This window comes from Haliaeetus albicilla, chromosome 6 (assembly GCF_947461875.1).
Source record: "Haliaeetus albicilla chromosome 6, bHalAlb1.1, whole genome shotgun sequence".
Classification (NCBI taxonomy): domain Eukaryota; kingdom Metazoa; phylum Chordata; class Aves; order Accipitriformes; family Accipitridae; genus Haliaeetus; species Haliaeetus albicilla.
The window spans coordinates 45329993-45354931 of NC_091488.1; the positions used below are offsets into that span (position 1 = coordinate 45329993).

General features: G+C 43.5%; 2 protein-coding genes across 3 annotated transcripts in view; one reads left to right on the plus strand and one right to left on the minus strand.

The window, feature by feature from the left end:
- Nucleotides 1-22704, minus strand: NAA50 (N-alpha-acetyltransferase 50, NatE catalytic subunit). Of its 2 annotated transcripts, none has more exons than XM_069785906.1 (5): nucleotides 22484-22704; nucleotides 8046-8179; nucleotides 7454-7573; nucleotides 6433-6499; nucleotides 1-3925 (listed from the first exon to the last, which is right to left on the minus strand). In XM_069785906.1, exons 1-5 carry the CDS (start codon nucleotides 22489-22491, stop codon nucleotides 3745-3747), a joined length of 510 nt encoding a protein of 169 aa, XP_069642007.1. In that variant the 5' UTR covers nucleotides 22492-22704; the 3' UTR covers nucleotides 1-3744. The 2 variants fall into 2 exon arrangements, with proteins under 2 accessions (XP_069642007.1, XP_069642006.1); XM_069785905.1 differs by having other exon boundaries at nucleotides 8046-8182; nucleotides 22484-22703.
- Nucleotides 22705-22954: 250 nt separating this feature from the next.
- Nucleotides 22955-24939, plus strand: part of ATP6V1A (ATPase H+ transporting V1 subunit A) — a 33603-nt gene continuing 31618 nt past the window's right edge. The window contains exon 1 of the mRNA XM_069785907.1: nucleotides 22955-23132. The gene's annotated coding sequence lies outside the window, so the exon portion shown is untranslated. The remainder of the gene's footprint in view (nucleotides 23133-24939) is intronic.

The window sequence follows — 24939 nt, forward strand, 5'->3', positions numbered from 1 at the left end:
TGACATAACTCAAATAGTGCACGTTTATTCTGAACGGTATTTCTAAAGAGTTTGAGAAAAACAAAAACATGCTCCTGATGTACAAGGGCAATGATAAAGATTAAAAATGGACCATCGTATTGTAAAGAATTTGCTCCCCCTGCAACTTAACTTGTAACATTGAGAATGCATCTGTAAACTGCATACAGCATACCTTTGCCTAAATCTTAACTCAAGAGACCAGGGGTGGTCTTAGCCAAATTAATCAGGAAGCAGTTGCAGATTCAAAAGAAACATCCAAGTCAGCAAACACTTTACAAAACACAGACTTTGTGCATAGCAGCTGACCCTGGATTACAAGATGGGGGAGAATAAAACAATTTGGGGGAATCAAATTTTTACTAGACACAGGGCACCATCAAGATTTAACAAAATAACACATAAGTTTGTTTCAATCATAACAGTATGTCATATTTAGTTGGCAGGTTTAACCATTAGCTGCATCATGTAAACTCAGCCAGTTTCTTATACACAAAATAAAATCTCTCCCTTCCCCCTCCCAAAAATGAGGGATATCTCTCCTGGATGATTCTTTTTCCCCTGTACCATGGTTTCCTCCAGTAGGAGTCTTTTTGTAGATAATATCTTCATACTTCAACCGATGTATCACAAAACCAGTTGCAGAGATTCAGGAATAACTTGTATATACACAATTTACACTCTAAAGCTGTTAGTCACATACATTTTTCTTGCTAGATCTTCATCCAGAACAGGAAGTGCCGGTGTTTTGTTTGGTTTTTTTTCCCCCACTGAAACTCCCAACTTTTAAAAAATTTAGTTGTTCATAAGCTGTTATTTTCAAGCTAAAAGGAGCTCCTGCTGCAGCAACAGCCAAAGTAAGTGAAGTTACTGCCATAAGCCCATACTTCACACAATTTCAGTGTCTCTGGATAACAGCACTAAGATACAGCATTCTCCCCCCACACTCAACACAGCTGATGTACTAATAAAATACAACTGTTTGTCATCCAGAACTACTGACCTTCACTTGCCCTTATCCATGTACAGGGAACACAGCTTTTTACGAGATTTAGATTAAACCTTGTATTCAAGATTCAACAACCGTTTTCCAGGATTAATAGCCTGGGAAAAGGAATCTTAGATTTGTGGTTACTCTCTCTTCCACCTCCTACAAAACATTTTAGCAGAAGTTACAATGAGGCAGGTTTGCTGTGGAATAGGAGCTTTACGAATTGTTTTTAGGGATACATTCATAGAATGATGGCAGCCCAAAGCAAAAAGAGACAGAAACAAAGGTTAATCCAAGTAAGTTCAGACATCAGACTCGTACTTTTAAACCTGAAGGAAAACTGTCTGTGAAACACACCGATTTGTGGAAGCCTACGACAACAGCAAATCCTAAGAGTTCATATCCCCACACCCATCTACCCAACCCAAACACTTACCACTTAGTTCTAGAAGAATGAAGAGCACTTTGCTTGGCACCAGAGGCAGCTATGGTCTGAGTTACAGCTGTGCTGCACAAACATCCTCAAATACAATACTATCTCTCGCTCTCTCTCCGCATACTTCTCTTGGTTTGGTCTACAGATGGCCAGGGAAACTATGTTGGCATATGACAAGCTAATTGTGCTTCAATACATCCCCTTCTAGAAAGGTGCTGGAACTGCCAACATAACCAGCGCAAGCAGGTCCTAGCAGTACTAAAAGTAAGCTTTTGTCAAAACTAGGCTGCCTCTGGCCAAGGAAGCTGTTTGCATCTTTCTAGCCAGAGTCTGCCACCAAGTGTTGCAAACACAGGTGCTCAGGCCGTGCAGAGGGGCTTTTGTTGTTAGCGATCTGCCCATCCCCAAGACTCAAATAGTGCAAACCCAGCAAATGAAGTAGCCATTTTCCAGCATAGGTCTGTCAAGATGCACTCCAACAAACACTACGCACCTCTGGGAAAGAGGGAGTAATTCTGGAGCAGCTTGTATAATCCCCCCTCGGGTATCAAAGACCACATAATGTGCAATGAGGGGTGCCATCTCTTGCCTCACAACTCCTGTCTTGAAATCCTTAGTTCCCAAGTCACCCTCGAGTGACCGGACAGCACCTACTAACCAGATGTATGCTGCAATGCGCACTATAGGTTGGAGGCTTTCAAAGCGGATGAATTCAAGATGCGGATTTAAACTTTAAAAAACAAACAGGAAAGGAATGCAGTTCAATATCTACTTGGGGGATGGGGCAGGTTGGTGTTGTCTCAGCTCAGTGCACTTTCCCAGGTGCTTGGAGAAGAGTCCAAGCTCAAGTTGGTATTTGTATTGGCATACATAAAATCGCTGGCAACAGTGCATAGAAAGAAGCACTGATATTCACGCAAACAAAGCATGAAAGGATGCAAAGCAGAGCTTAGTAGAGTTTACTGTAGCTTTGAGGTTACAGTACTAGGAAGAAGCCAGTCAGCCTATTTTCCAAACCCATAAAATGCTCTAATATATGCCACTTTTCTCTGGTGCTCCACGAACACCCTCTCATGAGAGGGGAACTGCATTATTACCACTGAACGGGAAAAGGGGAAAATAATCTTCAAAGGAGCAAACTGCAGTTCTTCACCACCTCTTCCCAAAGGAGCACATAAACACAGCAAGCCAAGCCAATCCCAAGCAAATCCAGGAGACCCCTGCAAAGCTATGTGATTAGGGTCAGATTCACATTTACCCTCTCAGCCTTGCTGCCTGGTTTTCTCAACCCTTGCCTCATCTCAGATGTGTCACCGCAGATTTAGTAGCTGTAACAAATTTATCTGGAGATGGGTGCTTGCCTTATGCGATCAAAGCTGGTAAGGTGGTCACAGTCACTTTTCCCATCCCAACAACACAGCTAAAACTCTCAGTGAGCCCTAAAGCAATTCACCCATTTTTAAAGCAAGGGTCTTGCCTCAGGATTCATATTTTTACAAGGTTACTCTTGCCAACAACAGATCTAGCTCTTACTCTGGCAGAAGTCTGCTGGGAGTTGGGTAAATGAAAATAAGAAAAAACCAAAGACCACTCTAAGCCCTCCTCTCAGTCAGTTAAGAAGTGTAGCACCAGCTTGGGTGAGGAGTATTTAAAAAAAGCATTCAAAAAGATCAGCCCAGGCAGAGTGAAAAGGTATGGTAAAGTAGCCCGCCCTTCTCAGCAACAGATGGAGGAAAAAGCAATACTCAAAAATATTGGGAAAAACTAAACATACTTTTTTTGAGGTGGGGGAATTAAAAGGAAGAGTGGGAAGTACTAAAGTAACATTCAAAGGTTGGGGGGGGAGTAAAGTACCCTGTAGGTTATAAAAAACACAATAATGTAGGAGTCAAAGGACAAGATATTGCTTTTCCTTCCCCCCCCCATTGGATTTACATTCTGCTTACTGAAAGAGATAATTCTGAAGGAAACTTGTTATCAGGATAACCTGCTCAAGCCCTCCACACCTCAAACTTAAAAGATCTGCACACCTTTTCCCACCCCAAAAAAAACAAAAACCCAAAACAAACAAACAAAACCCAGAAAGGAGAGCTCAAAAAAAAAACCAACCAACCCCAAACATGATTGGACAATCCTTGGAAGAAGCATTACATTTTGTTGGAGAGAGGTCAAGAAAAAAAAAACAATTAAGAGGATGAAAGGATGGAGTAAAGAAAAAAAGAAAAAGAAAAAATCAAGAGGCCTCTCTTTCCTTATTTGGCGACAAGCAAGTGCAAGAAAGTGTTCGTTGGGGTTTTGTTCAGTTGTCGGTCTTTTGCACATCTGCGTTCTGGCCAAGACAAGGGGCTTTGAGGTTTTTCTGCAGCACATGAGCATCTGCGGGCTCTATCCTCTTGTAGTAGTTTTTCTTCGTCTCAATGATCTCAAAGCCAAACTTTCTGTAGAAGTCAATTGCGGACTCATTGCTGATCTGGACATGCCTGGGACAGAAAGGAGGATAGAGAGACAGGTATCAGAACTTTCTGTAGTACAGTACTCTGCCTCCACACTCAGAACAGTCAAAGACAAGATAAGAAAAGGAGCTATCTAGATAGAGACAAGAATGATGACGTCAGTTCAGGACTGGAAATTTTGGTCCTACCAAATCAATCCTGAGCTAACACACAGCTCCTGGATGGCCTGTGGCAATCATTCTGAGATGTGGCAAATGTTTCTCCTCAGTAAAGCTCTTTTAAGGAACACAATACCAGAGATGCTCTGAAGCATTACTGGCTCAGTAATTTCAATTTGTCTTAATCTGGAAGCAACAGATATTTTGTGGAAATATATAACAAAGTTTCACTGCAGAGCCAATTTTAACTTCCTGTAGTGACACTTCTCAGATGACCAAAACAGTTGTTGGAGTGATTATCCCTACATGCTGCAACCAAAACTGGCAATGGTGTTTGATACGATTTTAACTCCTTGCTCACTGCTAACTACCCCTCTCTCCTCACAAAAAGCAATGGCAGCACAAAGAAGCCCTACGGACTTACAAAGTCCTTTCCCCTTTTATCTATCTCCCCCAGAGTTTTACGGATCCCGCTATCATATTCCAAGAGTTTCAAGGCCTCCAAAACAAACAGCCATCAATTCTTCATCCTAAGCGACTAGGACATTTATTTGCATAAGTTCCATCAAAAAAAAAAAAAGAAAAGAAAAGAAAAGATATTTGGCTCAGCAAAAGGCATTCATTAAACACTCCCCAAATTCAGCGGACACTGCACAAGCTCATGAATCACTTTGTCATGACAACATGCTGCATAACCATAGAACCAAAGCAACTCTGGAAGCAACAACAAAACAGAACAAAAGATCTTAGTGTTAAGCCCAATAAGCACCAAATAGCTGAAAGGGAACTTCATAATAATGACAAATTTAGGCCCTGATATCAAATTGGGTGCTAAGCTGCACAATACATTCAGATAGAAGATGCACAACCAACAGACATAGTAATAAAATCAATGGGCCACTAAAAGAACTTTGTTATGCCCACCTTTGGGGGCTATTTATTGTCATCCCAGAATCCTGGGATTGGAAATGGAATGGAAAGAAGGATTATGAAGGATTTGGTTTTTGCATTAAAAGCAGCAAACAGTTCCTTCACTGTGCACACAGTAACATGCAAAATCAAAAAGGAAAGCCTGTGCCAACTAGCAGGTATCAGAGTTCATTACCACTTCTTCTGCAGCAGGAGAGCAGGAATACAAGCCAAAAGCAGCTTTACTCAGACTCCTCTCTAAAACAGCTATTCCTCTTACAGAGATGGCACAAAGCTACAAAGTAGAGGACTTGGAAGACGTTGCACCTCTTTGGCAGAGGTGGACTATGCTAGAGGAGAAAGTCACTCCATCTAGTGATACCAGTGTATGAAACACTCCTCACTAAGCATCTTCAACAGTCCCGGCAAGAGTTTAGGGTGCAGTTCTGTGGCAGTGCAAGTCCATCCAAACCATACCTGCTGTGGGACTATCTCTACCAGTGCACCATGCTTGTACTGGTATAAGCCGGCAGTGATGGACAAGGAAGAAGGTGTCTCAGAGAAGCAATCCGGCCCAAAACTGCATCAGCTCACTTGGTAATCACACAGACACCAATGCACAGGAAAAAGCAGAAGCGTGCAGCCAGCAGCGAAGGGGAAGCAAAGCTTTGGCATCTATGGATTTCAGGCTCTGTTTCCACGGGGATCTATTAGGATGGCAGTGCTCTTTAAAGCAGCCCTGTCCTCTACCCCAGTGCTTGTTCTCATGTCTGCAATATGCCAAGTGCTTATGCAGACATGCAATTGATTTAAAAAAAAACCAAAAACCAAAACAACAAGACAACCCCCCACCGCCCAAACACACTAAAATAAAAAACAACACCCAGAAATAAAACTGAAAACAGCTTCCTCAGCTGGGTCAGGTCATTAACCTAGTTTACTGTGTTGCTGCACAAACAGCTGACCTGGCACAGTGCAAGAATGGGAATAAGCAGTTGGACCTTGCTAATGAATGTGAACCTAGAGTGCCTGCAAGCACCTCTGATCTGATGTTCTAACCCATATAGTACTGTCGTAAAAGACAGACAGCAAATGCATCAAAACTGCACGCAAGACTTGCAGTATTTTCTATTCTGAGGACAACACTGTATGGCAAAAAAAATTCTTTCCAATTTTTTTTTTTAGTCATACAGTGTAATTCTGCTATACAACATCATTTTGTAACTAAACTACTTTCAAACTCAGCAAATTTGCAGAAGCCCTTCTAAAGCAAGCAAGTTTTTGTTTTCTCAGCATCACACAAGCAGCCCAGAATATGACCCCTAGCTTTCTTGCTGGTACTTACAAAGTGTCCCCATGACCCCACTGAAACACATACTAAAAATGCTCCTGGATCTCCCTCCCTTTGCTCCCATATATGTCTCTAATATCACTCCAAAAATGCACGAGTGCAACTCATTTACTTACAGATAGATGTTGTCAAAAGTGCCATCTTTCTCACAGATGTTTAAGACATGATTCAACATTTTAGTTCCTGCGAAAAGGTAAAGAGATACTTAAGAAAACCAGAAGTGCACAATCAAGTTTGTACTTAGCTAACAGCTTTCTTGAGGAGAGGCAGGTTAACTGTAGGTAGGCTAAAATGACAGAGCTTGTGAGAACTAGGAAAGCCAAATAAAACATGGTGTATAAGTATCTCACTATCTTTCTGACTGCTTGCAAAATTTAATTCCTTGTTTCTTTGGAGAAAAGAGACCCGAAAGCCCAGAATCATACATCTAAAGCAGCTTGTTTAAATACTAGCTTCAAGGGCTCAAACTCACCTCAAAATACGGTCAAAACAATTGTTGAAGCAGTGAGAGCATTGCTAAGTTTTTCTAATAAAGACTTGGTGAAATAATTTAAAATAAAGTTATCTTTTCATTCCAGTTTGTCAAAGCAAACAGGTCACTACCAGGTCTTGATTAATCTGGCCTATGGATTTGCAACATGGAGAAAAGAACTAACTGCAGTATAGACAGAAAGCAGGTACTACCCTTGAGCAGCAATAATCAGTAGTGATAAAGACAAAATAAATAGAAAAAACGCCTACATTTAGAAGAGTGAAGAGATAACCCAATGAAGGAGTGTTGTGTTCTACTTGTAATGACTTGCATACTGGCTGCATACCTCTAACAAATTATTTCTTATCTCTGTGCATCAATTTTCATATCTATAGAAGCAGAGTATTTACATCACAGCATGATAATGTGATTAAGATTAAAATAATCTGAAATCCTGAATTAGAAAGCTCTACAAAAAGTCCATTTCTGAAAGGCAGGAAAAAAAGAGCACATCATAACTCATACTCTTTCCCCAAAGTCCGTTCCAAAGAAATCAGTGGTCTAAAAGTGCACTATCTTGGTTAAAAATCTGAAAGAGCATTTAGAAGGCTGCACAGATATCTGCTTTCTTTGATGACTCAGATACAAAAGAAGAACCTCCTTACCTATTCCTAGCCTTCGGTAGGGTGCCAGGCATCCAAGTGTCATGATGTACAGTCTCTTCTGGTTCTGGGAGTGATCCACCCTACAGCACACTGCTCCCACTGCAATATCATTGAAATAGGCTGCCAGGGAGGGAAACAAAGTGTTATCAGTCACAAGTCTCAAACTGTACATATAAGCTCCTTCATTTATGCCCTATATCTTCCTTCCTTCCCTCTTGCTAATTCTCCCATCCAGATAAAATATACATTGTGGCTAAACTCTTGGAGTGAAGTTACCAATGGTGCTCTGACACAGTGGGTGGCTTATTACAGTTCAAACCAACTAGCAATGATATCAGGAGGTAAGCTGGCAGCACACATATCTCAAGTTTTCTGCTGTAACAGAAAACAGGCCTATTCCCAGTAAAATTTAATCTATTTAGAACACAAACCCTCTGAGGTTGGGACTGTGGCTTTTTGAGGTTCCCAAACAGTTATTTTTCGTTATGTAAAACAACAAAATGGAAGGATCCGCTATTCAAAACCATTATGGATAGCAATGATGAGGACTTCTGCCACCGTAGCCCACAATTACTGGCAAGAACATTTGTACCTAATTTGGCTAGTTCGCCAACCTCCAGTACATCCTTGTAGAACTTGTCATTGTAGCTGACAGGAAAAATGACCTGGTTTAGCCTCTTCAGCTGCTTAATGTTGTGTGGCGTCACATCTCCCAGCTCGATCCGGCTACTGGAACAAATCAAAACATGCTTAACATCTGACACACTACAAAATTTCTAAGGACACCAAAAATTAATTATTTTATTTATGCTTAGAGAACTGTCCCACCTAATAATCAGTTCAATACATATTTGAACTGCCACGTCCAACCCATACAATTAAATCAGCCACCAACAGAAGACTTAACTCCCAAACCTAATTTCAGTCAGTGCCATACAGTCAGAAGTTTTTCAGGTCACACTTAACACTGATGTACCATAGCACTATTGGGTGGGAGACAGGAGGACATGAATCTCTGTAGAAGTATTAGCTTTAACTTTAACCTATTAATTTCCTTACTGATCATCAAGATCACAGGGGCTGGGGGGGGTGGGGGGGAACCCCAAAACTAACAACAAAGAAAAGATGGGAGAGTCAGGAGGCTAGAATAGAGACCAAGAAAATGAAGTCCTTATCCATGCTTCAAAGACAGCCTTAATTTTACCATCTATCAATATAAAGCTTATGCTTAGACCAAGACTAAATCATTACTAGACATCTGTGTCTAAAAAGCAACAATACAGTGCGCAGCAAACTCATATTAAGCCTGCTGATATGCAAGCATGCCACCCTGAAGGTGATATCCGCATTGATTATAATCATCACTGAAGTCAATCTTCCTGCTGACTGAGAGCAGAATCACAACCTTAAAATACCAGCATTGAATTATACTGAGAAGAAACAGACCAAGCTTCTCCCTTTTCCAAGACTAACTTCCTGACAGAAACACTATATACAAAGAAACAGATTAAAAAAACCCAAACCCCGACAAAACCAAAAAACCCCAAGATACTAGTTGTTCATATTGCCCAAGCCAATTTCTTGGGTGCAGGTAGACAGGTTTAAGGAGGACTACAAGAATGGAAAACAAAAAACCAAGATAACCAAAATCTTTTCCCAAATGGTCACCAGAATACATAGGCAGGTACACAGCCAATGCATGTCAAGTTAGAAACACACACAATTCTATGTTCATCTCAGCCTTGTTTTACCAAATACGTACAGGCAACCAGATTATTTTCTGCCCAAACACTGGTAAAGGCACCGCTTGCCTTTTTTAAAAAAACAGTCAAATTCTGTTTTCAAAAAGGCAGTTTTCTAAGATCCTCGTATACCAGGCCTTCAAGTTTGTTCTAGTAATGCCACCCCCAATGTCTCTTGTGCCTTAGTAGCTTATTTTTTCAAATAGGTTGACGTCTAGGACACAACAGCCCAGATTAACTTACATAATACAGTAAAACAAAGAAGAGATAACAACCACCAACTTTTTTCTTCAAGAACTGTACCAAACAATGCAGAGTATAATCTGTCTCTGCTTTATTAACTGACCTTGATTATATATCAAAACCCCTTAAATGATTAGTACTCCAGATATCATATCAGTTTTAGTTGTCGCTACCAATGATGGGTGATAAATACACAATGCTTTCTAGGCATTGAACTGCAGCCTGCAAAACTATCAGAAAAAGCTAGAGGAACAGAGCCTTTAATGTTTACTTCAATAAGTATAACTTGCTCTCACACCCACTCTCTCCTTTTCTTTTACAGCAAACAATAGTCTTCAGTTCTGCAAAGATATCAACAATCACCATTGCCCACTCTCTGGTACGACACAGATCAGACAATCTCCCTAGTGAGCCCTACAGAAGCTAAACAATTTTTAAGTAGGGCCTACCTTTTAGAGAACCATCTAGCATTAACTAATGGACTATTGATGATTTTGTAATTTTTCATCAGATTAATATGTTCCAGTTACTACTTAGAATTAATGGATGACATTTACATATTGAATTTTGCTGACTTCAAAGTCTAACCTTTCGTCACACATTTACCAAAGAGATTAAAAGGCCCCCTGGTGTCAAGCATCTCATGCCAGTATGAGTTCTTGCAAATTGTTCCAGGCAGCTCCTCATCTATCTTCCACCTACCACAATGAACATGTCGATCTTTTTCCTCTCTCTCTGCAAGGGCAATTGCTAAGCAACGAATCCTTGTAGTTTGCCCCTAAGCTCTGCCCAATTGTACAGCAATCTCAAGAGACATCTCACTCAAACTGGACAGTATGTTCGCCAACAGTGATCCCAAGAACAACAGAAGAAGCAACAGTCTCCATATTCTTGCAGCTCATCCACGTCCAACAGTTTCCATACTCTTGCATCTCATCCATGTCAAGATATCCAGGCATACTACAAGCAACAGCAATGGGATGTATTTCTAAAGTTTCTAGCTATAAACCACTACATTGTGCTGAAATAGTCTGCAGTATCTCTTTCCCATGACTCCTACCGCCACCAGCCCTTTGTTTCACAGCCTCTTCCATCCTGTAGATTATTTTTGCTCTCAACATTAAGATTCCTTTCTTCATATATCACCACTTGTGCAAGCCCCTTTGATAATTATATTCCAACATAAAGTAAGTACTGAGCTAGGAAGGATGATCTCCTCACACCACAGAAGTATTCCCATTGCAAACAAGCACACGATCAAAGTTGTTAGATGGTGGGGTAACTGTAATACTTGTTTTATGCCCAGCTTAGCACAGCTGTTCAGCCTAGCATGGCAGGGCTTCTTCAGGCATGCAGAAGGCAAGTTGTCCCCTTTTCTAACCCCAGCCAACAGTGCTGCTACCTCTTCCTCGCAACAGGTAGGAATAAAACCGTGGCATGTGGATTCCCGGGGGTACTTGTGCCTGGGAGAGAGTTTTGCTGGAGTAGAGCACCTTAGTAATCTCACACTAGGAGTAAAGAGAAGACCCAGCAGCCTCTTTTGCTGCAGTCTGCATTGGAGTAGAAACCAAAGGGAGCAGGTCTCAACTGCGTAGTTAGACCAGATTAGCTGCAGAGTAGGTGGTCAGTAAGGGAAGAGAAAAACCTCACATTTACACTCAGTCCCTTGAAAGCCTAGACCTTTTGTCCAAAAGATTTAGTAGTATATTAACCTTGGTCATACTTTTTTTGTATTAGTAGATCCAAGCTTCAGTAGATCAGTAACGCTAGCATGAACACTTACGACGAGCTGACAGCAAAGTCATTCTAGAGCAAGTCCCTCTTTATACCTGACCAAAAAATCTCTGACATAGACTATTATCAGGTAGTGTGTTTTCTAATATTATTTTAAAATTAATTAGTTACTAATGAAGCAAAAAGTCAGTCATTAGAAGACAGTCACTATGGAGTATTTCTGATGACAGTGCAACAGGACAAAGATATTTTGTTAGGGGCAGCCAGGACAAGATGGCTGAGAAAGGGACCATGGACAGAAGACAGACCTTCACCAAGAAGGTTTCAGACAGGGAATAAATAAGTTCAGAAGCAGAGCCTAAGGCTGCTCATAGCTGCTGAGCCAAGACATCACCTCTGAGGCAGGCATCAGGCCAGAGAAACAAGTTCCAATAGTAGGTGGCTAAAAGGTGCTGCTGACAGATCTCCTGGAGCCCTTGGGCTCACCTCCTATCTCTCACCACTTGCCACATTCATTGCTGCCTCCTGCCATCTCCTGCCTGCCTCCTGTGCTCCATCACTAGCTGTTTCCTCGTTGCTCGAGAGTTGCACCAGGGCCGGTAATTTAGCCTGGAGGATGATACGAAAAAAGTTTGAGAAACACTGCAGGAAGCATAAATCAATATGCTAAATGAGTCTGTTTCAATAGTATGTACTCAAACCATAAATTACTTTAATGTATAGCGCTAGCTGATTAAATCAGCACCACATCTATTACACACAAAAACATTTAGTAAGTAAACTAAATGAGGACATGGAAAGGAAGACCCACATCATGAGAGTTCATCACTTTGCCCGAGGACAGCGCAGCAGAAGTGCCACTAGGGCCTGGAGTAAAAACAGGGGAAAGCTGGCACTGCTGCCGAAAGCAGCAGTCTTGCTGTCCCGGAGCCACTCATTTCCATGTTCTTGCTGGCACAGACATTCGTGCAACAATGTGGTGAACCAACCCCAATTAAAACTAACCTAGCCAAAAAAAAGGAAAGTTTAGTTTAACCCACATCAGTCCCCTGACTGGGTTCACCACACAAGTCTTCTGCCAGCGTAAAGAGAAAAAAATTGCCAGAGGCAGAACCGGTCGGTTCTTGAGCAGAAGTGCCAGCCTATCCCAGTTTGAACTGGAAGTACCATGCAAGAGGAGCACAGGGATCATTCAGCATCAAGATGATTTTTGTGCTACACCTTATCATTTACGGAACAACATGCGCTTTGAACCTAAGGACTTAAAACCACCCCAGCCTCAGAAGATCCAAGACAAGGCACCTGTAACAAAGGACACAAAATGGTCACTCCTTTCTTTTCACTGGAGTAATAGAAATAGCTTTGGGGTTTGTTTTGTTTTGTTTGTTTGTTTTTTCATAGCTATTTACAAGTAGACCTGCTTCTTCAAGTTACCTCTCAGCCAAATCAGTAACACTAGGTTTACTGTATCAGCTAAGGTCTGACTAGGCCAGTCCTCTGCATTCCAGCTCAGTACAGGCTGTACCAGAAATACCTATCCTCTGCTGTTGCAAAGAAAAAAATTAAATCATGAGCTCAGATTAGCATATGAGAGAACATAAAGATGTATAAAGAGCCTGAAGTGCCCAGAAGGGACATGCCCTTCCTTATAGAATAAAATAATCTGTTTATTCCAGTAATATTCCTGGGAAGATACTCACTTATTACCAGCATCCAACATCTCAAATAGCACTCCATGGAGCACACAACAGTCAACTGTACTCATCTTAGGTGTCAAAGCTTCTGGACCAAGTCAGCCACCCCATCCCAAGCAACTGTTTTTAATACAGAGGAATGAGGGACTCGGCTCATCATGTCAGGCCTCTTACTGCTACAGTGTTCTACAAATCCATACCCTTTCCTAGATGGCATACCAGCCCTCTGAAGCCACTTACGCATCTTCCATTGCAAGGCTGTTCCCAAGCTACCATTATTCTCATATTTGGGCTTTCTTCCGATTTCCATCCTAAACATACTCAAGTCTACCCACACGCTGTCTTTTGTTGCTCATTAGCTTCAGTAGTTGATGGGTACCAATACAGCCTATCCTACATGCCTTTTCAGAGAGCTACCATGACCTGTTTATATTTTTCCTTCTTCTAACTAAAACCAAGCTCCTGGCCTCCTCCTTTAAGACTGGCTCTTAATTCCAACTATTGTCATACTAGCTCTTCCTTCCATTCCTTCAGATTAATTTTCCTTAAACACAAACTGCTTACAGCACCCCAAATACTTACTATTGCCTTGTACAATGGCAATCAGTTTCTCCCATCTCCACCAGAAGCACTTTCCTGACATATCCTGGGACTACATTTGCATTTCTTACAACTGCAACATACAGCAACCCAACTACTGGGGATAAAAAAAAAAACCCACACTGAGACTTAACTAGTGAAGGGAACCAGTTTCTGGTGCGTAAGGCTGCTGTTCATTAAAAGCACACAGCAACACTGCCCAGCAAGGTAAGAACGGAAGCGAAGAGTGATCCACAAAATCCGAATGGAAGCGGGACTTTAGTGAGGTGACATGCAGCAGTTACTGAAACTGGATGCACGCCCAGAACATCAGCATTAACACTCCTGCTCTTGCATGCCAGTGCCCTAAGATCCTTCAGGCACTTGCTAGAAAAAAAACCTCACACTTTTTGTAGGACCAAATGCAATCCAATTAGTCCTGCTGCAGCTGCATTCCTCTCTATCTGCAGCCTACTACAGGGCTGTGATTTGAACGCTATTTTTCCTGTAATGTCTTAAATTTATACTGGTGGAAGTAACACACGCTAAATCAGACATTAGTGTTTGCTTATGCTAAGGCTGCCTTTTGCTTCTCGACATATACCAAAGGACAACTGCTATACAGAATGACAGCTCAAGAGGAAGCCAATTTCCAGAGTTACAGTTCAAGAGGAAACACAAATTCAGTCCCAGGGAATAGCAAGTGTTGAACACTAGTTTAGAACCAACATCAGGGAGAAAAAGGGGGAATTCCAAGTTTCCTAATGCCATAAGAATCTCAGTCTCATTCAACTTTAAATAGTGCAAGTCTCTCCCCAGAGGGATGTGCCTGACTGAAACAGATCTCGGCGTAACTGATAGCTAGGCTTAGGCTTATTGAAGGCATCTGGCACGCTAAATTTAGCGGAGCTCTATCTGCAACTCGCAAAACTTACTGAGGTATCATCAAACAGTCAGGAGAGGGAGCACAGGGGAGAAAAGGGCCCTAACAAATTAGAGAACTTCAGAGAAGGTTTGTCACCCACTAAGCAGCCAACTAGCTTTATTGCTTCTATTTTGGCTTCCAAGTCAAAGCAGGAGTCTAGACAGGATAATCCACTCATAAAATAAAACCAAACCAGAGCTATGAAAGCTGTAGACCTGAAGGGTGTGGCTTTGCTTCGATTCAACTCCAAAGTCTAAAGAGCTTCTCCAGTGTTTTGGGTTTTGGGGTTGGTTTGTTTTTTTTCCAAAAACAGATGAGCTGTCTTGCTAGGCACACAAGTTAGTCTAGTTCTTGTGGGCAGACTGGTATGTTTTCAATTATCTAGAAGATCTGCGGGCTGTAAATGTACTCTGCTTCACTTGTCAGAAAACCAGAAGGATAAGTGCAAGCCTAGCATGCCAAAAGTCCTACCAATTTGCTTCTGAGCCCCCCCGATCTTCTTTAGCCCCACTTAACTACTGAAAACATGTATTTGCATGACACCTGATACCCTGCTGGAAGTTACCCCCAGCTGTGTGCTGGACTGTAGAAGGGCACAGTAATGTACAGAAGAAAGCTAACCAATTTTAGAGTCAGAATTAAGAGAAGACTTCACTCAAGCCTTGCAATTCAAATGGATCTCAATGTGAATAGGTTTCCCTGGCATGCATCATAATTCTCCAAGACAGACTTCAGACCCTCCTTGCCTCTCTCCTTTATAACGAAAAAATACGCAGCATGTTGCAGTCAAGGTTTCTTCATTATATTTGGATAATTCACTCTGTTTCAACCTAGAAAACCTGACCACTGTACAAAAGACTGGCCGGTCTTCACATGCAAGAAGTTATGCCATGATAGCCTCACAGTTTTCCCAGCAGAAACCTGTTCTTTGAGTTGTACTATAGACCTCAAATTTAGGCTCAACTCTGATCTCAAAAAAAAACCCCAAAACAAAACTCCAAAACCCAACCCTAAAGCTAAAGTAGCAGCACAATCATGAAGGATCTCAGCTGTCTGATTACGCAAGTGCAAGGGGGAGGCAGTGAGGTAATTTCAACAAGTGTCAAATAAAAATAAACTTTCCCAAGAAAATCAGAAGCTATCTCAATCTGCAGCTGGATACAGAGAGCAGGAATCACTGTGCCCAGCTGACAGAATTTTTCAACTTAAAATATCATGAATAAATGTAGTTGTCTAGGACAGAAAAGCAGCCATACATACATCACTTAGTAGCCCGTAACACTCTGCTGCTTCAGATCACCTCACGAGGTAAAGGCTTAGATATTATATCTGTCTATCCCAGGTGCATCAAAGTCAGGTGAAAGAGGAAACGACTTGCCTGCGATCATAGAGCAGATAAAGAGCTGCCAGAAATCCTAACTCTCCATTGCTGGTCTAACCACTTTTCCTTATTAGTCAAGCAAGCTCAGAAGAACATTCAGATTTTGAACCATGACTGCAAAGCAGAAGTACTTCACTATTTTGAAACAACTCAGCTCAAAATTAGTTTTGTGACTCTATTACCGATACCCTGAGACACCTTATAAATTACTGCCCCTTTCCATACCCTCAGTGTGCCTCGATATAACAATTACAACCCTTACTTGCCTCCCAGGAGATAACGAACCTTCGCTAATTAGTGTTCATGAAGTACCTGGTAATGCTTAGGTAAGAACAGAGGCTTACCTTCAAATTCAAAACAGAAGTGATGCTGGGTTCACAAATTGCCTTATTTACATAAATCTATATAGCTCAGGGGCACTTCTCGTACTTAAACTAGGTAACAAACTATAGAATTGACTTATCAGGAGAAAGGTATTTCTCTGCTTCAGGCAAACTTTCTATAGGTCACTGAAACACCTTTCCTTACAAATGCCTGTGTCCATCAGATTAGTAAAGAAAAAATGGCAGGTCATTATGGGTCTCCTGCCTATACTTTGGATTTCAGTCCCAGGGTGGCTGGTTTTTTTTTTTGTTTGTTTGTTTTTTTTTTTTAATTTTGAGGTGTTAAAATCATGCATTATATAAATAACATACTGTGAAAAATTAACAAAACATGCTATCAGGTTTACACACTTACCTTCAAATACTTCTAAGGCAACAATCATTGCAAGCACCTAACTTATCAAGCACAAAAAGGTTTTTCCACCCCCATTTCCCCAATTTTCAGTAAGAATGAATTGTTCTCAAACGAAAATTTGTGCTAAAAGAGCTAAAATCAAACAAATCTCCTTTAATTGCAATTTTCAACCTAATTTGTGATCTTTACTGACAAGAAATTCCAAGTGCCACGTAGAAAAAACTTTCACAAGCCTTCACCTGCTACCCTGGGTCTCACCCCATACTCTCAAGAGAGGATAAATACAATGTTCAGATGGTGGAAATAGGAATTTTTTTCAGGGATCGAGATTCTAGTCTGCTAAGGGCCAAAAATCACATGGAGCCTGGAAAAGAATGGGGAGAGGGAGGAAGAAGGCCAAGTGAGCTCAGGAAGTACTTCATGCATCAAGATCTTACCATGCAGCATGGTATTTTCAACCCATTTTAAAAAAAATTACTCTGCCCCCAGGAAAATCCAAATATCTTCATCTTAGTCACCTAGTGACAGTGTTGTGGAAATGTTTTTGGCTCTATTTTTTATAAAGCCTTGTTTCATTTCCTCCCCATAATGAATTAATTCAATATGCTTTGACACAAATACACAGTTACCCCATTTCAATGCTGTGCTTCTCTGCTCTCAGGTCTTCAAGTCCAAGAGTCTCCAAATAACCAGCAATTCTTCTATGCATAGACAGCTTCTCTCTTCCTCCCCACTTCCGCACCACCTCAAATCTCCCTCCTGACAAACTTCTGCTGCTCTAAAACTCCCACATAGGTAACTTCTTCCCTTCCCCTCTTTCAGCAGGGAGCAGAAAGTGATCCTAACATTGCCTGCCTCAGAGCCGAAGGGATGCAAGGAGGTACTGCACTTCTCTCTTATCAATTCCCAAACAAATATGAACATCCAACTTCTCCTGTCCTTTCCTCCTCCGGGTAAAAATATCTAGCGCCTTCTCAGATTATTGGTCTGAACACTTCTAATGCTTGCCAAATGGGAAGGCTCTTCAAGCTCTGAATCATTTGCACTTGGATAAAAGTTATTTTTCTGGCTCAACCATCACCCATTACTCCCCATTTTAGAAAAGATTAATGTGGCAAAGGAGGCTGCATCATTTCTCTTGTCCTCAGGAGATGGCAGCAGAGTCTGTGGCATTTGGTGATTACTAAAGGTACTACTTCTTTCACAGAAGAAATGTCCCAACCTAGCAAGCCAATCTATAGAGTAACAAGCCACATATAGATGTTAAAAGAACTGAGTGGTCACACACCACTCAAAAGACAAGACTGGGTTCTAAAGTGCTTCAATAAAATGGCTACAATCCCTACACTACCTTCCTATCCTCCCAATCCTTCCTACTTCATGGAATGTCTTAATCTGGTTATGGAATTAAACTCAAAGTAGTAAGAGCTATAAATCAGGCTAAAGTACCTATAATAAACCACATTGAGTTGTTATAAACTAATTTAGAAGATATTAAGCCATTTGTAAGCATGCATATAGGCAAGGTCTAAATTTACCATCCATGAAATTAAACACAGAGAGTATAGCTTTAACATTTCTAGGTTCAGAAAAATCCTAAAACCAGACAGTGATTTTCAAGCTCAATTACCTTTTTTTGTCCCACCTCCAGTGCATATGACAATTCAGCAGTTTTCTCATAAACTTGGAACTTCCTCCCATATACGTTAAGCTTAGCACTGTGCCTTGCAAATGGAAACAAATCAACAGCTCTGCATGACCTCTGTAATGCTAACTCAGAAAAGGAGAGGAAAAAACCTTCCCTGTTCTCATGAGAAACACGCGCAGCTTCAGGACCTTGAAGGGTTTACTTTGTGAATCTGGGCAAAACAAGCAGTAATCTCAGAGCTTACCCATAACAGCTTACCGTACTTTGAAAACACTATCATTATTTTTCTGTTATGCTCGGTATTCCCCAGCTGTGATGTCTCTTCTGCAAAGGCAGCTAGAATAGCGCTAGCCTGCAAAGCCTCCAGGTTATGAAGTCCTCTGTGGCAGCAGCTACCTGTTGTGTAGCATGTAGTCTGAAGGGCTCCTCCGCAGCAAGTTAGGACCCTTAGAAACTACGAAGCATAAGACTTAACTGCAAACATGTAAAAGTTTAGAGGCAGTCTCCTGTAAGTTTCTTACACATAAGTAGTGCACATTACTTTCTAAGACAGCAGTAGAACACACAGCACTCTGCTCCTTCTTTCAATCAGTTTTTTTCATCATGTGGCTCAATGCGTGCTGCCACATGACAATCCCACAGGTGTTTCCCATCAAAACTGGAGAGGGGTTTGGTCAATGTGACAAAATAACACATATGCACAGGATCACAGGCACCAGGCCCTGCTTGCAACATGCGATACATGCTCTATATATCTGGTATTCCCAGTCACATAGCAGGTACAAGCATATGACGGAGCATGCGTGTCCTGCATCACACCCCTTGTGTAATGTGGTTTTTAGGTAAGGGCAGCAGGGACTTATTCTCACAGGCTTCATCTGAACTGAAATGGGTCAGAAAAGCACCCTTACTGTAAGACATCAAAAGGCCACAGACTGAGACCAGCAAATGCTCAAGAATCAATGCAAGACTTTCTGTCTTCTTGCCTTAAAACCACTTTTCTTAAAACAACTGTAACAAAAATACAAAACCACTGAGCAACAAGTGAATCAACACTGCAAAAGAAGGGAAGCACAGGGAGTATTATTTACATCTGCTCTACAAAAACAGGCAAATTACTACAGACAGTAGAACCCGAGTCCCTCCCACTGGTATTTTTCCTCGTGCAAATCCAGTTCTAAAATAGATTTTCAAATTCCAGAACTAACAATAACAACATTTAGGAATACAATAAATGAAAAAAGAAATGAATCTCTAGAGAATCATGAAGATCACTAACAGAACAGTGAACTACCTCAGTTTTTCAGCTCACATTTAAGAAAAAAAGGGAAACACGATGAGTCTCTAAACTATTAAAATCATTCAGCAGACGAGGATAGAGTGAACATAAAGCCAAGTATCACAAAAGCAGGTGGGAGGTAATAGCAATTACCAGTTCAGAAGCTGGTATTTAACTCATCAAGTAAGAGAAAACCCACAAAATTTTAAGCTGCTGAGAAAGCAAAAAAAATCTCTTGCTATATCTGAAACCAGAGGTCCTCTGTAAAAGTCATCACCTGATCTCAAATGCCCTGATGACAGAGACACAACAACCCCCTATGCATTATTAACACACTGCTATGTGCTATTTTGAATTCAGAGAGCTAAGAAAGAGGGCTGCAAGCAACACACCTTGACTACACAATCTCTTTTAGATCTGAAATTTCAAAATGCCAGTGAACTTGCTAGGTTCTTTTTTAATTCTTTCTCTGCCAAAGTAGACTGTTCATAATTACAGCTGATGTTATGGGTCTTAGTGCTCCCAAAATTATCTCTGCACTTTGTGGTGTGGGTTACTACGCAACGCATACACTCCCAGAAAAAGTACTCAGATGGAGTCGGTTTGTTCAAAAGAACTGATCCACAATTTTGGATTCAATACTGAAGACAGATCAGATCCCTTCAAACACCACATTAGTTTCTCTCTGTTGGGAGTTGAAGCTTTAGATCTATTTTTGGACCTATCTTCTGACAGTACTTGTTTTTTAGGGATCTTCTCCGATCTTTGTAGCTTGACAAACAATTTGGTTTTGTTCCAGAGCACTCCTATGTAATTTAATATATTCCTTTTGAAATCTTCGTCTAGTCCTTTGATTCTCTCATTGTATTTAAATTGGGTTATTTTTCAATTTGAGTTCTATCGGCCTATTTGCCTCAGTCTGAATTTTTAGAGAACACCTGGATTCAATATGAAGAATTTATTCAGCACAAGAACTTGCTGCATGGTGCTAACAGTGTTCTGACAAGACAGGAATACGCTGCTCTTCGAAGAGACGAAGGAGAACCAGAAAAGCAGAAATACACAAGCACAGAACCCAAATGGATCAGTTCTGAAGTCGAATCAGTGATGAAGCTGCCTGTAAGTGAAAGTAAAGTAACAGAAATAAAGTTTGGTGCCCTGGAAGCAGAAGAGGGGTATGTGGGGTTTTTTTCTCCATAGCTTTTTATTTAAAAAAAAAAAAGTTACAAAAGGTAAAAAAGCTCCCTGAAATGAGAACTCCTGAGCAGTGCAAACAAAGCCAAGGGCCGTAGCACGGTGGACAGCTCAGGCCGCGGCCTGCCAGGAGACCTCCACGGCTCTGGCCTGACATGTCCAGGCTGCTTTCCACCTCATGCATCCAGGCCCCAGTAACCCTGCCACTCAACTCACAACTGACACATGGCCAAAGCAGGGCTAAGCTAGAGAAAAGAGCAGAGTGGTCAACGGAGGATAAAAAGAAACCCGGTTTCGTCAGGAGCGCTGTTGAACAATGATCATGTCAACTGCCACTTCATCTTGGCTGATCAGCGCTGTCTCCCTTCTTGCGAACTCTGTCATCTTCATTATAAGATGACTAAGAGGTGCAGTGCCCTGTTTCCTGTAGGGTGGTGCAGGTGAACAAAGGATTGCCCGATATCCCAAACACACCTATTTAATGTCAGCTGAGAGTCAGTTTATTTGCCATCATCGCTGAACCTCTTTCTACAGATACCTGCCAGCCCCTCACAACATCTCAGGCTGCTTCCACGCTATAAGAAACAACTGACTATCTGTTATCAAGCAGCCTTGTCATGTGACCTCACCTCAATTGCTAATAAGCTAAACCCCTTACCATTTCTTAGTAAAAGCTTAAGTGCTTCAGCTTCCATTCACCCTGCCTTAAGCTGCCAAACTGGAATAATAATACCCAGCATTGCATAACACCAGTTTCAAGGGGACTGGTTTAATACTCCTTTGTGAAACAGCCGTGGAAAACTTCCCTTGTGCGTATGAAGAAACTGAGGCAGGGAGTGGAAGAATCACGTTTTGTGGAGCACGGGTGATGCTGAAATTAATAAACATCAGGTGATTTAACCAACATTGAAAAACCTGTCCCAAAGTGACCTGTGCAAGGTCAGGCAGGTCACCCAACACCAGAGCAGAACTGTGACTCTAAAGGCCTCCCGCCTCCTGCTCAAACACCACACCTCACCGCCTCCACTGAGCAGGAAAGCGAGTCTTTCAGCCGACCACATCCAAAATCTGTAGGTTTTCAACAGCCGCCGAGAAGCGACGCCAGGCCCAAAGCAGCGTGCTACAGAAATCGAGACACAAAACACGGCGCGTCTTCATCCATCCACGTCGTACAGCCTCCACGTAGATAAAGACTTAAAAAGACTTAAACCAACAGAAGTGCTAAGAGGATGTTACAAACAACGGTGCCGCAAAACCACTCGTCCGAGGCCGGCAGCTTTTTCGCGCAGCCCCAACGGCGTTTCTTCGCTGTCGCCAGACGAGTACGAAAAACCAGCCAGCATCTAGCATCCCCCTCCAGCCGACTGCTTTCTCCCTCCCTTTTGCAGCTCCCTAGAGCCCGCAAGCCGACATCCCTCAGGAGCACGAAGGACCGCGGCGTTCCACCGGCTCAGCGCAGCAGGGCTGAGCACGAAGAGAGTTTTCGCTACGGCAGCGGAATAAATTTTACAGCGGGGGGGTGGGGGGAGCTCTCGCTCGGCTGAAAGGCCACCACCGCGCAGCGAAGGGACTGCCGGGTTTTCTCTCCTAAAACGGGCTCCCTTGACACCCCCCCCCCACACACACCCCCACCCCCGGTGGGGACGGCGGCCCCTCTCCCAAAAGGCGGGAGAGCCGCCCCGGCCCTGAGGCGACGGCACCGCTCGGCCCCCTCCGCCCTCCCGCCGAGAACGCGGCGCCGCCCGCCCCGCCTGGGCCGCACTACCGAAAACGCTAACGACCGAAACGGGACCCTCCCCCCCCTCCCCACACCGTCCTGTCAACGACCGGACCGGGCCCGAGTTTCTACAGAGCACGCCGGGCCCGCACTCACCCCTTCATAGTGCGGCCGCGGCCTGGCCGGTACCGGCGTCGGCGCTGACTGCGTACGGGGTCCGGCGGTTACGGCTCACGGCCTTCCCCTCTCCTCGGCCCGGGCAGCGCGGACGGCTCAGCCTCCTGCTCCCGTTCCTCCCGCGCCCGCTCCACATGGGCCTCCGTCCGCCCGTCCGTCCGTCCGCCCGTCCGTCCGCCTGCTTTGCCTGACGCGCCGCCCACCGTCACCTTTCACCTCACGCCGCGCGCGCCCCCGCCCGCCGCCTCGCCGCCATGACCCCTCACACACCGACACCCCCCCCTTCCCCCTCCTTTTTTTCCCGCCCGCGCCGCGCACGCGCCCCGCCCCTCCCCTTAGCGTGACTAGAGGGAAAGGCGGTGCCAGGGGAAAGAGGAGGGGACGACCCACATCACGTGCTACTGGGCGGCCAATCTTCTGCCCGGCTCGGCTTCAACCCGCACCTAAAGGTGGCGTTGGAGGGGGGGGGGGGGTAAAGCTCCGCCCGGAACTTAAGCGCAGAAAGACGCCGGTTTCGCCTCTGTGGGCGTTTTCCGGGTGGGTGCGCATGCGCGCGAGGGTGGCCGGTATCAGCTGATCCGGGTGCCGCCGGAGGAGGGAGAAGGGACTTGGGGTGCGCCGGCCGCAGGTGAGGCGTTTCGTCCCGTCCCCTCTCGTCTCCCCCAGTCCTGCTCCGCTCCTTCCCCTCTCCTCCCGAGGCACAGCTCCCGGGAGCTGCTTTTCCTTCTCCACCCGGTGGGTCGCGATCGTGTCCGTGTGTACCCCCTTCCCCCCCCCCCGCCCCGGGCCGTTACCCGCCCGCCAGAGGCGGCGGTCTCCTCACGGAGCCGCTCTCTGAGGGAGCGCGCGCAGCCCCCAACGGCCGTTCCCGCCTTATGGAGCCCCTCCGGCTTTTGAGTCGGGGGGGGGCGATACCGGAGCCGGGTGTCGGGCCCAACCTGCCGCCTTTTCGGTTCCGACCGAAGCGAGTCAAGCGCAGCGCTGCGGGCGTTGTCCGTAGGGAGCCGTTTCCTCACGGGAGAGCCCGCTGGGAGGGAAAAGGTCTGGAAAGCAAAGCAGCCCCCCACCCCGAGTAGGGTTTTCCCGATTAAGAAACGTGCTGAAAGGTGCCCAGTAAGGCATCCAACCGGGGGGGTGGGGGGTGTAAGCCAGAATCCCTTATCAAGAGAAGTGGTGACAGTGGCCGGGTTTCTCTGCCGGGTCACCCCACCATCTTGGGTGGGTGGAACTGAAGCTTTCTGTGCTTTGACTGTAGCCCTGCAGTGAGCAAGCAGCAAGTCTGTGGAACAGGAATGCTGCTACTGGGTTCTGACCGCAACTCTTCCTTACTAAAAGGGCTCACCGGTTGTTTTGCAGCTGAAAATACTGATGGTATATCAAATGTGTTTCCTATTCCTGTAGCCAGTGACAAAATCCTGATTTAGATGAGGCGTTCTGAACGTCGCACTTAGAATTCACTTAAAGGCAAGAAAGGAACTTTACGTGACTGGGCTCCGGACAATATTGTACACGTTACAGGTAGCTGTGACATCGGAGTATATGACACGTATGTGTCAAGATCTATCCATTCAACACAGTTGCCTAAAGTGATTTCTTCCTAAGATTTTACTAGCTTCCCTCAGAGAATTTGTACTCCAGCCAGGAATAAAAGCAATTTGGTGATAGTTTTATTCCTTGTAATGCAATACTTCAGCAGAGTACACTGGCTACTTGATCTAGCATGGTATTTCAAATGCTAATACCACTTGATGAAGTGGAGAGGGGGTGGAAAAGGAGGAAAACCTGCTGACAGCCTGCTAAAGGTGGTTTATTAGCCCACCTGTAGCATTTCTGGGAGAACGTGCTAAGTGTAGGTTGGCATTTGCAAGTGCAAGTGGAAGTTTGAATAACAGAGGCAGATCCTCAGTATATTGTAAGTTGCTGTATTTGTGCTGACTTTGGCACTCTGCAGGTCTGCAGCAGCTGAATGTTTGGCTTCTCTGTACGGTACTTTCAAGGGCCTTTTTCAATGAGCAGCAAGCATAAATATTCAGTAGTATCTATGTTTTATTATTTTCTGCTTAAGAATGTGTGAAGTGAGATTAGTGTCTATGGGTCCTTGAATTACCAAAAATATTGCAGATTATTTTTGCTGTCCTTGTCAGTTTTTTATGTCAAGTCTTCTTGAAAGCAGTTTTACTCTCTTATCTGGGGAAAAAAATAGTATTAATTCTATAACCAGGGGACAAAGCGTGGCATTCAAAAATGATAAACCACCATGGGCATCAACTTGAGAGGATGGGGAAGGAGAAATTAAGACAATGCTGGAAACTTACTGCTGGCATCAGCTGACTGTTCAAATGGAGCTTGAAGTCTTGTGTTGCAATAGTAACACAAGATCTCTGTTTCCTGTAAATGCAGCCTTTCCATTTTCCAAATCAAGAACTATTTTCTAC